We start from the raw sequence: 15129 nt of genomic DNA on the forward strand, positions 1-15129 counted from the left end.
AATCCGACAGAAGTGCTCTTGGGCACGTAGGGAAGATGTTTAGACAGAGAAATCAAGCTATTTGGACAATTTCACAAAAAGCTCCAAACTTTGAACTAAGAAAAGTCTAGAGAAAATTGACGGAAATGACGATCGAAAGTGAGGGATAGTAACTATACCTCGTAGTCTTCGATTAGCAACGAACTATGAAGCAAACGGGCAAGAATCGGCGAAAATCTTTTTCCTCTCCTCTCCTCCTTGTGCTCGCGGGTTTGGGTGGGTTTTTGGGTGAGATTTTGCCAAATTTTCATTTTCTAGCTACAACCTATATATAGTGAAGGAAAAGGAAGATATTTTGCAAAGTTTAGATAAGGATGACTTGGTGGATGGATAAGGATGGATAGATATTTTTGAGAAGATATTTTGTAAAGATTAGATAAGGATGAGTAGATATTTATCAAAGATCGGATAAGGATGAATAGATATTTATCAAAGATATTTTGAGAAGATATTTTGTAAACCGGTACAGATTTGTTTAGACATCGGAGGATTTAGCTCATAGAGTTAAGATAAAAATATAAGAGTGATTCCGATATTTTTCCTGCGCATTCCTCTGTGAATTCTAAGATAGGTTTTGGCGACAGAATTCCAAAACTCAAAAGAGATTTTCTTGGAATTAAGGTAAACAATCAAAAGTCGGTGTAAATCTATTTTACCCGAAAAGTTACTTTTTGCAGTGAATGTCGGATGAGAAAACTTTATTCTGAAGAAAGATTGAAAACATGAAGAGAAATGGGTGTACGCATGTGGAATCTTCGTTTGAAGCTCTGAATAGAAAAAATCTTCATCAACCGTTCATTTTAGGTTTTCTTGAACTATCAGGGTTTTAGTTTCGGCAAACCTCCGAGGATTGGAATTTAACGTTCGTACGTTCCAGGGTTTCGCGTCGAAATACTTGTTTATAGACGAATAAGAGAAATTCTAATATTTCTCTGAAGATTTTTGGAATTAGTTTCCATCGTGTCCTAAAGTATAAATTAACTATTCACTAGGGTCTTCGACCTAAGATTAGGCGAATGTTAGTCGTGCTATAACTTTTATCGGTTTTGATACAATCCTTGGACTTTTCCTGAACCTTCTCCTTCATAAATTTATTCCATCCAATAAACTCTTGTATTTTATTCACTTATCCAAAACTTAAAAACTTGGGTCTTACAGTTAGGTTTGTTAGTCCCTTAAATAGATGAGCTTAACGATACCTTAACTTAGTCATGCATGTGAGGAATCAATGTTTAGGAAAGTGAGTTATAGATATCCACTAATGTGAGGAATCAATGAAGTAGGGTATAAATGATGTAGATGAATCATTGATAGGAATGAATTTGCATACAGAATCATGGAATGCTAAGTAGTTAAATGGTGAACTCCAAGTCCAACAATTTTTTCTCTCGATATAAATAATCTTGTATATCGCTTTGTTTAAATGTGCTTTTGGTTACCGAAACAATCATCAATCTTTTGGGAATCCATCGCTTGAGTAATTTAAGTAGAGAAAGACTTCCTTGTGAATATGACAAAAAACCCTTTATTATACTACAATTGAGTCTTGAGAGATTCAATTGTAGAGTAGTAAATAATCTCTCAACAGTGCCCGACGCTTCTACTTCGGAACATGTATATTTATTGGTGCATCTTATTTATAGTATGTATGACTCGATTAGAGCATGTGTGTTTATTAATACACATCATGTAAGGTACCACATCTTGATCTGCCGTGAGGTACCACAACAAACAACTAAATTTATTATCACTTTTATGTTTTTGCTCTTATTTTTCTTAGAATTTGGAACCTAACTTTATCCTAAAAGTTAGCTTGAATGTGATGATTGTTTTCTCATATATAAAAATTATTTTAGTTATATCTCTAGTATTCATGTTGCAATTCTCATCAATTTTCTCTTCCCCTTTGATTGTTTCAGGCCTTATCTTTTTTTTTTTCGTCAACAGGCCTTAATCACAAGCTGTATGAAGAGTGACTGTGGGACTGGGGAGAGAGAACAAAACGGTTGGATTGGGCTATATATATATTTTTTTGTCAATTTTGACTGTGTGAGAAATCTCAATATCAAGCTTGTCTTGTCCTCTTTCAACATTCTATCCATCGGTTCAGACTTTGAATTTATATATCAGCACCATATAGCGACCAGGGGTCTTATTAAACAAGACAATGGTAAATCATAGTTACATACATCATAGCAGACGTGTGGCTTTAGCATCGATCAAGCACACACCGCACATTGTAATAATTATGTGTATACATCATATACATAAATCATCATGATTCATTCGTCATGTGAAGCTTCCTGGTAGTAATTATGGTAATGAATGGAAATTCCAATACCTTTCCTCTTCTTCAGAATATCCATGCCTCCCAGAAAGAACACAATCGGCGACAACGAACCCCAATCCTCATTCTCCGCACTGTACCCAGCAAACACCTTGCACCTCGGATAAAACCCCTTCACAAGCTTCTCGAACAGCCCCACCAGAACATTGGGTGCAAAAACAGGGGCAACCTCATTCTGGAACTGGTAATCCACATAGTCAATCAGCAACGGTAAACTGCTGTACAATTTGAAGTAAAAATCTCTGTTCAACCCAAACGATGGAGAAATCGAAGCTTCTGTGATGGTTCCACTTTCTTTCAAATTCTTTATCACATTCCCGACACACTCTGTAAAATCACTTGGTGAGGCATCAATGCCTTCGTACAGCACGTCGATGCCGTCGATTTGGAGGTTGTAGTCTTTGTTTTTTATGATTGCGGTGAGTGATTCGGTGGCGTTTTGGATCCATGATGAGGTGTCTAGTGGGTGGAAGGGGCGGTGGTTGCGGCGGTTTCCGATGGTGATGTAGACCTTGATGCTGACGCCGGGGTGGTTTCTTTTGAAGCGTTCGATTGCTTCTGGTGTGACTTTGGTTTGGTCCCAGGTGGGGCGGAAGACGCCGTTGGTGGCAGCGTCGTTGTCGTCGTAGTCGGTGGCGAAGGTGAGAGCAATCTGGTATTCCTTGAGGAATTTGGGGGAGATGAAGACTTGTTGGAATGAGTCATCAAAGGTGTATTGTCGGAAAATTGCAGACATTGTAGGAATGGAAGAATTTAGAGGACTAATGATTTAGATTTCAATGACAAATTGGGAAATCAAAGATGCACTTTATATATAGTTAGTAACTTAGTATAAGAGATATTTGAGACAGGGCAAGTGGATGTTGAGGGTGAAATTTGAAGCAAGATGTGGAGTTACCTTCAAATTATATCCAGGCAATTAGCAACATCAAGAAACTATTTCACCAACTCATCACTGGAGTAGCTAAGTAAAATAAAGTTAGCTCCTCCTCATTGGTTGGTTATGGATGTTGTTTGAGATTTCTGAAAGCTTCTTTCACTTGTTTTTAAGTTCTTTAAAATGGAACTCTAACAAAATGGGTTGTCAAAGTATTTTCAATATTTCTGATGGTTTTCTATTTTTAAATTTTGATGTTCAAATTTTGTTAGAAGACTTTGCTAAATTATTTAATAATTTTTCAAAATAAATATTGACATTTTAAATAAATAAATTCTTGCTTTTATTATAGGAGACTTTCTATTGACATTGAAGAAATCCACTTTCATTCCAACACTTTTATTAAGGTCCTACAAATATACTTTAACCTTTTAGTGTGTGTTAGGGTTTATAATCAATGATGCTTCAGACCACCACTTATTTTTATCTCTAGTTTGTACAACAACAAATCATTGCAATTAGCCATTAGTTGAACTCTAGTTGCGGAAATCCCATAGTTGTTATCCAATCGCCCTCCACCACAAGGCAAACCACGCTGCTCCCCCGCAAGTCAAACACAATTGTTATGTTATTGTTGACAAAGACACAACAACCGTCACCACCATTCCTATTTAGTGTTGTTGCTCGACCAATGCTCCAATTTGGGCTCGGAAAGACGCAAATTGGATTTCTTGAGTAACCATGGCTTTCAATGTTAGTGCCAAGTCAATGTGGTTCTGATTCGTAAGAGCAATAAGAGGAACACAACATGAGGGCGATGGAACACGATGAGGAGGCATAGGAGGTCGGAGACCTAGTCACACTTCAAAAGCGAAGTTCTTTAGTAGAAGGTGATGGTGAAGGTGTGATTTTTAGGGAGATGGAGGAGGGAATGGGAGAAATCATAGATGGGGATGCAGAGGGTGTGAAGGAGGAAGATGATGGTTGAAGATCGCAAGGAGGTTAGGTAGTGCACATTAGTGTCACCTTTGACTAATGTTTCAGTGGCGATTAAAAGATAGGTATTGAGACATGGAGTTGGAGGGGTGAAAGCGATGATGCTGGAAAAGAGTAGCTTGAGTTAAAGGAGAAACAAATAACTCTACTTGTAAAAACTAAGATGTATGAATCCTTAAAATTAAAATATTGCAAGTTTGAAAGAAAAATAAAGTTAGTTGGATAACTATAACCTGCTATTAGTAAAAAATATTGGTCTAATTTTGCACCACATAAATATTGGTACATGTTGGAGGGACCAACATTAATACTCATAATGTGTGTTATAGAATTGGACTCTTTTTTTCGGTCAAATATAGGGTTGGACCTTCAAAATTGAAACAATTGTTTATGTGCATACAATAAAGCTTAGGCCCAATAAAGATCAATGAGTCCAAAACATTTGTTCAGTAGTATTTTTGTAGCAAGTCACTAGCTATTTTGCTAGCCCTGCCCACAGTTCTATAGATTTCATGATCCAGAGTATGGCAAGCTAAGTTCTATGGCCATGCAACTTTAATATACTCACATCTAATTTTCTCTTTGCTTAACTGCACTTTTGATCCCCACTTTTATCATTCGTGCGAAAATCGTCCCCAACAAATATTATTAGCAGACGACATCCCCAACATTAACTGTCATTTGCAGTTTTTATTTTCCGTCAGACTTCTGTGAAGAAACTAACGACTCGGAGATGATGTGTTTGTTTTAAATGACATGGCGGAGAGAGATTGAGGAAAGGATGCAATGGAGGAGAACACGTGATTCTCACGCAATCTGACCACAACTTTTAACTATCTTACCCACTTTAATAGATGAAATTTCATCTATATATCCCACCCTCTAAATTTCAATTGAGCCTCCCACATAAGACAAAGCCCCCATGAGAAACTTGCACAATTACATGTCTATCGTTTGAGGAACAGTGGGTCTGAACATAAACAACAAATGCCACAATAAATTAAGCCAAAGAAATAATGCAGGATATCAACCACACCACACACCATTTACTCAACAACACAAAAGCACAACACATGCATTGATATCACACCCACACATGTTGGCTTCTTCCGCGTCCTTCCCATGTCTCAAAATATCGCCTCGGCCGCTCTATTACCGTCGATCGCAACGTTCGCTACTTCTTCTTCACCACCGAACCCTAACTGAGGCGGTTGTGTTTTCAATTGTGCGAAAATGGTCCCTCTCATTTTCAAATAGGGTTTTACTATTATTGGATCCATGGTCACGTGTCTCACACATGGGGTGGCTCAAATCACGTGAGAATCACGTGTTCTCCTTCATGGCATCCCTTCCTCAATCTCTCTTTGTCATGTCATTAAAAACAGACACATCAGCTCCCAGCCGTTAGTTTCTTCACGGAAGTCTGATGGTAAACGAAAATTGCAAACGACAGTTAACGTTGAGGATGTCTTCTGCTAATAAATTTTGTTGGGGACAATTTTCGAACGAATGATGAAAGTGGGGGACCAAAAGTGTAGTTAAGTCATTTCTCTTTTATCCTGTTTTCAACTATTTTTCATTTGACTTAAATGCACTTTTGGACCCCCAAGTTTATATTTTTTGCGATTGTTGACCCTGATCTTATTTTTCTACGAATGAAGACCCTAATCTTTCAAAATGTTGCACCGTTTACCCTTCCGTCCAAATCCGTCAAAAACTTGACTGAACCCACTTACCTAACCTTCCGACGAAAGGGTAAACGGTGCAACGTTTTGAAAGATTAGGGTCTCCATTCAAACTAAAAATAAGATCAGGGTCAACAATCACAAAAAATGTAAACATGAGGGTTCAAAAGTGCATTTAAGCAATTTTTTTTAAATCCCCCTTTTATCCACGTGGAAGGCCATATCAGCGTGTTCCGTGAAGTTTTTGACGGATTTGGACGGAAGGGTAAACGGTGCAGCGTTTTAAAAGAATAGGGTTCTCATTCGTAGAAAAAAAAAATAAGGGTTGACAATCACAAAAAGTTAAAACATGAGGGTCAAAAAGTGGATTTAAGTCTTTTTCATTTTTATCACGTTTTTGTTCTATCTCATCACTTATTAGATCTCTTAGTTTTTTTTCTACTGTCATTTTTTCTTACAAGATGGAAGTGGAATTGAGTGGTGAAAGAAGGAAAATGTGCACATAATTTGATGAACTAACACACATAAACGATTATTAATGGATTTTTAAAGGCCAGAAATTTATCTCAATGACAACACCTAGGTATGCTGAGGTATGCAGCGACCGGTTGCTGCAAACACGTCAGTTACATGAGGTATGCAGCGACCGGTTGCTGCAAAATGTGCTTGTTTGTGATTTGATTCAAGCATTTTCTTCTTACCCAAGATTCTTTTGACTCAACATTCCACAATGTTTTCTTACCATTGGTTAATTGAAGAAGCTCAAGCTTATCTAGCTTTCTGAGGATTAAGATTGAGTTGACCTTTGTGCATTCACATCTTCAACGCCATGATAATCCTAGCTATACTCCCCATTTATTCACCAAAAAGCCTAGTTATTTGGGGAGGTTCAGGTCCTCCTTTTCTTGTTTAGATGGACATGCACTAACGTGTGAAAATGACCCCTGTTGAGTTTTTGTTATTTCTAAACATTTTGAAACCCAATTTTACACACTTAAATGTCACATATAGTTCACTCTTCTCTTTGCTTATAAAAAAAAACACATAGTTTTCTTTTTCATGGTTTTAAATTGCGGTCAAAGTCACAACTCTAATGTTTTTCACTTCATTATAACTACATCGTAACCGTAATTACAGTTGTATTGATGGTGGCATTTAACCGTAAATTTTCACAATATTAACAATTGTCATTTAACCACCTCTGTAATTTAAAATCTTCGATTCAAGAAAGCGAAATTCAGCTAATAAAATTGCATAATTCACTATCATAATATGGCATATGCTCGCACACATCTTATTTGTACATCGATCTCAATCAATTGTCAACCTTCCACTAAGTTGTAGAGTTTAGGATATAGCCGAAAATGACCATTAAGTGGGACTTGCAGTTCAAAGGGACCTAGAATTGGAAGCCCCCCATTGAGGTCCAATCTGAATTGACACATCAAACATCTTAGAGGCAATTGACAAAGTGATCATCGACAAGCCCAAGGAGATTAATTTCTGATACAAATTATGAGCTGTGAAGAAAATGTGTATACACAACACAATGATTTCTATCCATTCCCCTTTTTTGTTCGGTCCATCACATTCTATCTCTGTTTTTCTTTGTTCTTCTTTTGTGCAACTCTTAACCCACAATTTGAGAGTTAAGGACTTGGAATGACAAAATGGATTCAACCCGGCGAATCATCTTACTAAACTGCCTCACTCAATTCATCAACTTCGCATGCCAACGGCGGGCGCCGGGCGGGTTGGATCAACCTAGGGCCACGTCGTCTCTCTTTTTTAAATGCATTTTTAATACTTTTTTAGTGTTATCAATTAGAAAAAAAAAGGTTATTGATACTAAATTTTAAAATGTATAAAATAAAGGTTAAATATGGGGAAAAAATATTGATCAAATGACCTGGTTCGAGTTGAAAAAAACAAATCTGGGAACCGAACCAATTATAGATTAACCAAGGCTTAATTACACTTTTAGTCCCCCAACTATAGCCTTCTTATGAAAATCGTCCCCAAATTAGCAAAAAAACGACCCTGAAGTTTACACCCGGTTGCAAAATTGGTTTTCCGTCCAAAATCTAACTGAAAATGATGACATGACATTTCTAAATTAATTTTAACTGAAAAAAAAATAATTTTTAAATTAAATAACAGCAGGTCTTTTTAAAAAAAATCAAAGTATTTTTAAGAAATTCAAAAATACCTATTTATTAATTAATGATTAGCGAATTAGTTAATTAAATCTTCTTCTTTCATCTTAACCCTAAATTCATCTTCAACTTCTTCTTTCAGAACCCAAATTCCAGAATTTCAAATCCCATCATTCATCTTCTTCATCCCTATATTAAGAAAGAGAACCCATCTCGCCCTTTCCCTACACCAGAAACCGTCCCTAAATTAATTATATGCATAGTTACACCCTAAATTAATGATAAGAAACAGAACCCATCTTCTCCATCTTGGTTCCGCTCTGGGTTTCACCCTCCGTCACCTCCTTGAACCATACCTGTGCGGAACCAAAATGATGGTGATGAGATGGTGAAGCTTGTGGCCATGGGGAAAGGGAGGAGCTTGGTGGCTAGCTGTGTAGACCTACGGATGGGTTGACTGGGTTCGATGTGAATTTCGTGACAGCCTTGGGAGCGTTTGATAGCGGCCATGAGGGAGTTTGACACCAGAGGCTCATCCGCCGCCGACGAGCTTCTTGACAACAGACAACTCCAGCACACACAGTTGGAGCTGCGGCGGCGAAGAGAACTTCTCGCCGCGTGTTGGGCCTGAGGTGTCGCAGAGGTTGGAGGATGGCATGGGAAGGAGGGCCGACACGGCGTGGCACCGGCGACGCGCAACTGCCACCACGTCGTCCAACGCACGCGCGGCCTCATCCGCGCAGGGAGAAGCAAACACACATCGGTCTGTATCTCACGAGAGGTGATGGTTGGCTTCTTGATGTACCATTGATTCTCATCTCTCTGTGTTCGTGCACCATAGCAGAACCAAGATGGGTTCTGTTTCTCTGAAAATCGAAGATGGAACAGCCAGATCTGGTTCTACCGCCGCCACAGCTCCTTGGTACCACGTTGTGGTCGTAACTCGTCCCTAGTGGGTTTTGGGGGTTGTGGTAGGGATGAAGTTTTGGGTGATTTGTTTGGGGTGATGATTTTGGGTTCTTCATTCTGGGTTTTGGGTTGATGATAGAATTCAGGAAAAATAACTTAGATTTTTTATTTTTATGACAAACACGTATTAATTTCCTTTTAATTGGTCTGGCAATTTCATCTTGTATATATGCGGTGATGATAATGGGTATTTTGATGATGATTTTGGGAAAGGTTCCAGTGATGATGGTATTTTGATTATGTTAGGGAAAGAGGTTGATCAAAATGCTCACGGTAATGTTGATGAAGATGAAGAAATTTAGTGACTGAATTGTGAATTGTGACGGATTATCTCTGTCACTAGTCCCAAAAATAAAAATTATATTTCTTAATTAAATTATTAATATTTTATGATTAAAATATGATTAAATAATACCACATCAGCAATCTGTTAGGTTTTGGACGGAAGTTGGACGGAAAACCAATTTTGCAACCGGGTGTAAACTTCAGGGTCGTCTTTTGCTAATTTTGAAGTTTGGGGATGATTTTCGCAGGAAGACCATAGTTGGGGGACCAAAAGTGCAATTAAGCCATTAACCAAACAAATTTAAACCAATTACATTAGTTTGGTTCGGATCATTAGATATATCGGATCTATTTGAACGGAGGAAGATCTCTAACTATTTAGTTCAAAGTTAATCCAAGATGAAAATCATTTAACCAAATTTTGGAAAACAATTCATTTATTTTTGAGTAATGATATATTCACACATCACTTTTTCTTCCATCTTTTTTCTACTCATTTTTCTTTCTATCTCTCTGCATTTCCTGTCACTTCACATATTATATTACTTATTATATTTCTCTCACTTCTCTTCACATTTTGAAAAAGTGGAGGTGGAAATGGATGAGGAACTAAACATTATTCTTTATTTTTATCCGAAAATAAAATTGTGTCATCTATACTTTAAGTGAATGTAATGGAAAATTAGAAATCTATACACGAACACGCTCATGGAAACACAAATTATAAGAGAAGTTTCTGAATCAAAACTAATACACAGCCAAGTAGCAAGAATGTCAAAGAAATTGTGACTGTAGTGGAGAAACTGTTTGTGGTGTTGAAAAGAAAAGAAAGAGGAAACAAAACTCTACAATGGAAGGGCCTTTGTTGGACCATACCTAGATTCGTTGTCTGCTATTCATTGGGAAGAGTTCACTTTTCCATCTAAGCACAAAGGCCCCCACTGCATTTCTTCAGTGTTCGATATGGGACTTACCACATTATTAGACATTAGGATTTAGGTATACATTATCATTATACCTAGCTACCACTGGCCGGTGCTAGATAGAAGATTCCATTTTTTTCTTCTTCAACCTTTACCAGTGTTTCAATGGCTTGTCACAAGAAAGAAACTCTCTTGCTTGTTATAGTTTTCTTGAAGAACAATTATGCACAATTCGTATAGAATATCATTGACTTCTAGTATCAAAGAAGATTTTGACATTCGAATCAACATTGTTCAAAAGTCAGCACACAAAGAGAAGTCAACACACAAATAGTAGCTAAGAACACCCACATTCTGATCACGTCAATTTTTTCAATGAATTTTCTGTATGCACAATACTCGACATTGTTTAAAGGAAATATTCGTTAATTTTCCCCTTATAACAAAAAAAATTAAAGGAAATTCAGCATTTATCAATTATACACATCTAATTTACATGATTTTAATTATGGTTTTTATACTGTTTTGTGCCTACATTTTATATTGTCTTTACAAAATTCACGTGTTTTTTTGTTAAACGTGTAATAGACAGATCATATATGGACAAAGTGGAGCAGAGAAAAAAATTCAAGTGAAATGAAGCATTTGTTCTATTAAAATAGGATTCACTATCGTATCGTTCCACCATCACTCATGTGTCTGTTGCTGGTTTCACCGTGCATGTTGGTGCACCTAGAATCATTTAGAAGCCCTGATATTTTCTACTACAGGGAAATGATGCCAAACCTAATGGATGATAGGAAGGAGAGCATGCGGGAACACAAAGCAGAGAGACAAAATTAGAGGTTCTTAGAGGATCAACTTCCAGTGTTAGGATTCAGAAGAAGATTATTAATTAAAGTGCTCTGATGTTAGTGTGCATTTCAAATACACACAAATAAGAGTAAGTGCACACTATTGCAAAAGTAATATAGGAATTGAAGTCTTACTTACAAAACACAAGGGACCAAGTGACGTCTAACTCTAGAGGGAGACTCGTTTAAACAAATAATATTGAAGATAGTTTTTCTGATCAAATGAAGCATTTGTTCTATTAAAATAGGATTCACTATCGTATCGTTCCACCATCACTCATGTGTCTGTTGCTGGTTTCACCGTGCATGTTGGTGCACCTAGAATCATTTAGAAGCCCTGATATTTTCTACTACAGGGAAATGATGCCAAACCTAATGGATGATAGGAAGGAGAGCATGCGGGAACACAAAGCAGAGAGACAAAATTAGAGGTTCTTAGAGGATCAACTTCCAGTGTTAGGATTCAGAAGAAGATTATTAATTAAAGTGCTCTGATAGAGGACATTGATGAATTAGTATTACTTTCCTTTTTTTTTTTTATGATGTTAGTGTGCATTTCAAATACACACAAATAAGAGTAAGTGCACACTATTGCAAAAGTAATATAGGAATTGAAGTCTTACTTACAAAACACAAGGGACCAAGTGACGTCTAACTCTAGAGGGAGACTCGTTTAAACAAATAATATTGAAGATAGTTTTTCTGATCGTGTACGTAAAATTGCAAGCAAATAGTTCAAATAAGAAGTCAAAATAAAGAAGCCTTGAGACAGCTAAGTGTTTGAAACAACCCCCCCCCCCCCCCCCCCTCTCTTCCCTATAGCTAGAATCCTAGATGAGTCAACTCTACCTCTCAAGCACAAACTACATCGTCAGGCTATAATTGAACTATCTACCTAAGGACACTACATAGCCGCAATTGTCATGTAGACATGATTACTTAGATAGGGGTTAAAATCGAGAAGCTACCTTGGAGACGTTTCATAGTATTTTAGGCTAGTTGAGGGCACAAAAGTAATCCTAAAACCTTTATCAAGAGTGAGTTATTGTTAATTTTCTATACTTAATGATCTCTTTGGTTCCATAGGTTCAATTCTCCAGTCAGAAGTAAACTAGCCTACTAGTGATACAATTAATTACTTCACATAAGATTAAGTTTAGAAAAGATCACATCCATATAAAACAGAAACCAAGTTGATAAACATATATAAATCGGAGTTCAAATCACCTCGTACATCGCAACCTCAAAAGAGATATTAAGTTACTCAAGATACAAAATTAAATCATAATAAGAGCTTTCACTAGAATAAAGAAAGAAAAGAAAACATCGATCCTTCAATGACTCTACCAGAGCATTTCAGCAATCTCCTATGAATCCTAACTCTGGAATTCTACTGCCTCTTACTCTATATTCTCTATTGTATCATACTTTGTATGTGCCCTCCTTTAGCTCTTTGGCTTCAATTCATTCTCCTTAAATAGAAATCGAATAGGGCATGAATCAACTTCTGTGGCCAACCAATATGCACAGGCGGCGCAGCCAACATAAGGCATAAATATGGCCACAATTTAGTTGACACGAGTAAGCTTGAGGAAGATACGGTTGTGGTTCATTATTTAACTAAGTATATATGGAAGTACCTCCTCTTCAGTATGTGAATCTTTACAAACAACTCTATTTTACTTGATTTTCTCCCTTTTTTCCACTTTATTCATCTGTGACATGTTGTTTATTGGACATTTAACATGAAATACATGAGCTCTGTAAATGTAAGGTAACAATTAGGCACAAAATAGTATAAAAACTATAGTAAAAACTAAAAAGTATGCAATAAGACCACATCAATTAGCTATTAGGACTTATATGATTTATCATTGTATAATGAATGGAAAAACATTATCTCTCAAGCTTTTGATGTAGGAGATGAATTGAACATGTTTTATACATATTTTTACTATTCAGTTTCATATATGTGTATTATACGTTCTGCGCTTAATTCTCTATACAAAGTAATTAATAGCATCAGTAGCAGGCTAATTTACTTCCGGTGGGAGAACTAATCTATGGAATTAGAAAGATAATTGAGTTTATAGAACTAATAATAACTCACTCCTGGTAGGTAGTGCCATTGGGTAGGTAGTTCAAGTAAAGTCTTGTGGCGTAATTGAGAAGTAGAGTTGGCTAATGTAGGATTCTTAAATAACATATATAAATACGAGGAATAGAATTCGAATACTTAGCAATTTCAAAATTATTTATCCGTGTTATTTGCTTTCTTATTTCATTTACATGATCAAAACAAACTGTTAAACACAATTCTAATTTGTCGAGACAATGAGCTCACATATAAGTACGTTATAGAGTTTGACCTATTTCATTACGGTTTTTAAAAACTTTTTTCTGTTTTTAAAAATCTGTTTGCTTTTAAAAACTAATTTCGAAAAAAGTTCTCAATTTCAATTTTAAAACTAAAATACCAGAACAACTAAAAGATGTCTTTTGTTTCATTTTTTAGTTTTTAGATTATAATTTTTTAATGTTGAAAAACATCTAATTCAAGATGTTTTTTCTTGAAAAAAAGTTTTCAAAAACAATTTTCAAAAATTACAATAAAAAAGAGCATTAGTTACCAGATTTATCGGATTTGATAACTGGAATTCATTTTTATATTCCTTTTGCGATAAAGTGCACTTATTTTTATTTGTGTATGTGTACTTAAACCCAACAATCATCTATGACTATACCGACTAGTTGGATTTCGACTCTTTATGTTATATAGTGTCAAATAAATGTTTATATTATGTTGTGAAATGAAAATTATGCAAGAGCTTCCAAGAGAAAAGGACGGCATGGTTTCTCCTAAATGACCATACTAGGGTGGACATTTTAAAAATGGTTCACGAATGGACCAGGGATGTCTTTAGTAATTTACATATAAAAAAATTTAAACCCTAAAAGTTTCACACCTTAGCAATTTATGCTTCTTGATGATCCAAAATACGCACAAGAAATGGGGGTTTAAATTGTGTCATTTAAAAACTGTAAGATCCGAGCGACGGATGATGATTAGATGATGATCTACTTCGTTTGGCGCAGCGGATAAGCATATGTAAATGAAGACACAATCACACATGGACTAGGCGAGACCCCAGGGTCACTCGCCAGGGGAACCTGACCTTAGGCAGGGAACGCGCCATGACATTGGGCTACCCTTCCCAAGGCCCAAATGACTCATTTAAAGGCGCCAAAACCCAACTTCACCTCTATAAATAGGAGGGAAATACCAATTGTAAAGGGACTCTTAGCTCATTTGAATAACAATAGCATTGAAATTCAGTTACATTTTCTCTCTCTAAGTGGTTAGGGCTTCTCTCTCTAAGCATTCTCATCACCTTCCTCATACTTTGGGTACTACCCTCCCTCTCTATGTTCTAGCACGGAACATTTGGCGTCGTCTGTGGGGAACGGTAGATTTCTATTCCCGGACTACGTGGATCGTGATTCGGTTGAGTGAAGCTCGTTTCTCTGTGCGATTTCTCTCCAGTTTTTCTTGATGGATCGTGATTTGAATCCCGCGCAATTCGCAATTTGATTTCGAGAAGTTCAAATTTCTGTGAAAACCGGTGCGATTCAGAGGCAAGTGGTTGAATTCTCGGTTCGTCGCCAAAGCCTGATGGAGCCATCTCGCCGACGACGAGGCAAGGAACCAGAGCGAAGTTACATTTCTTCCTCGCGCACTGCGAGGTTGGATAGACATCGCCGTACAGAAGCACGTCGAGCGTTAAGTGGCGACTTCAAGATGCAAAATGAGTGTTTACAGGAGCAGTTGAGTTACTATCACCTCCGGCAGTGGAATCAAGAGGAGGAGGAAGCACCGGCTACAGCCGGAACCAAGCCTTTCTCGGCGGCAGTACGAGAGGTGACTGTACCGGACGGCATGACGAGCCTCGTGTTGGAGGCGTACGACGGACAAACCAGTCCAAAGAATCATCTGTCTC

General features: G+C 37.0%; 1 protein-coding gene across 1 annotated transcript; it reads right to left on the reverse strand.

Moving 5' to 3' along the window:
- Positions 1 to 2174: 2174 nt before the first annotated feature.
- LOC130749301 (ruBisCO-associated protein-like) lies at positions 2175 to 3229 on the reverse strand. The gene has a single exon (XM_057602636.1). The coding sequence runs from the start codon at positions 3120 to 3122 to the stop codon at positions 2322 to 2324; it is 801 nt and encodes a 266-aa protein (XP_057458619.1). The 5' UTR covers positions 3123 to 3229; the 3' UTR covers positions 2175 to 2321.
- Positions 3230 to 15129: the final 11900 nt, after the last annotated feature.

Source organism: Lotus japonicus, chromosome 3 (assembly GCF_012489685.1).
Source record: "Lotus japonicus ecotype B-129 chromosome 3, LjGifu_v1.2".
In the NCBI taxonomy this organism is placed as follows: domain Eukaryota; kingdom Viridiplantae; phylum Streptophyta; class Magnoliopsida; order Fabales; family Fabaceae; genus Lotus; species Lotus japonicus.

Excerpts from the sequence above, each read along its gene's own strand:
- LOC130749301 (XM_057602636.1), bottom strand. The coding sequence starts at position 3,122 with ATGTCTGCAATTTTCCGACAATACACCTTTGATGACTCATTCCAACAA.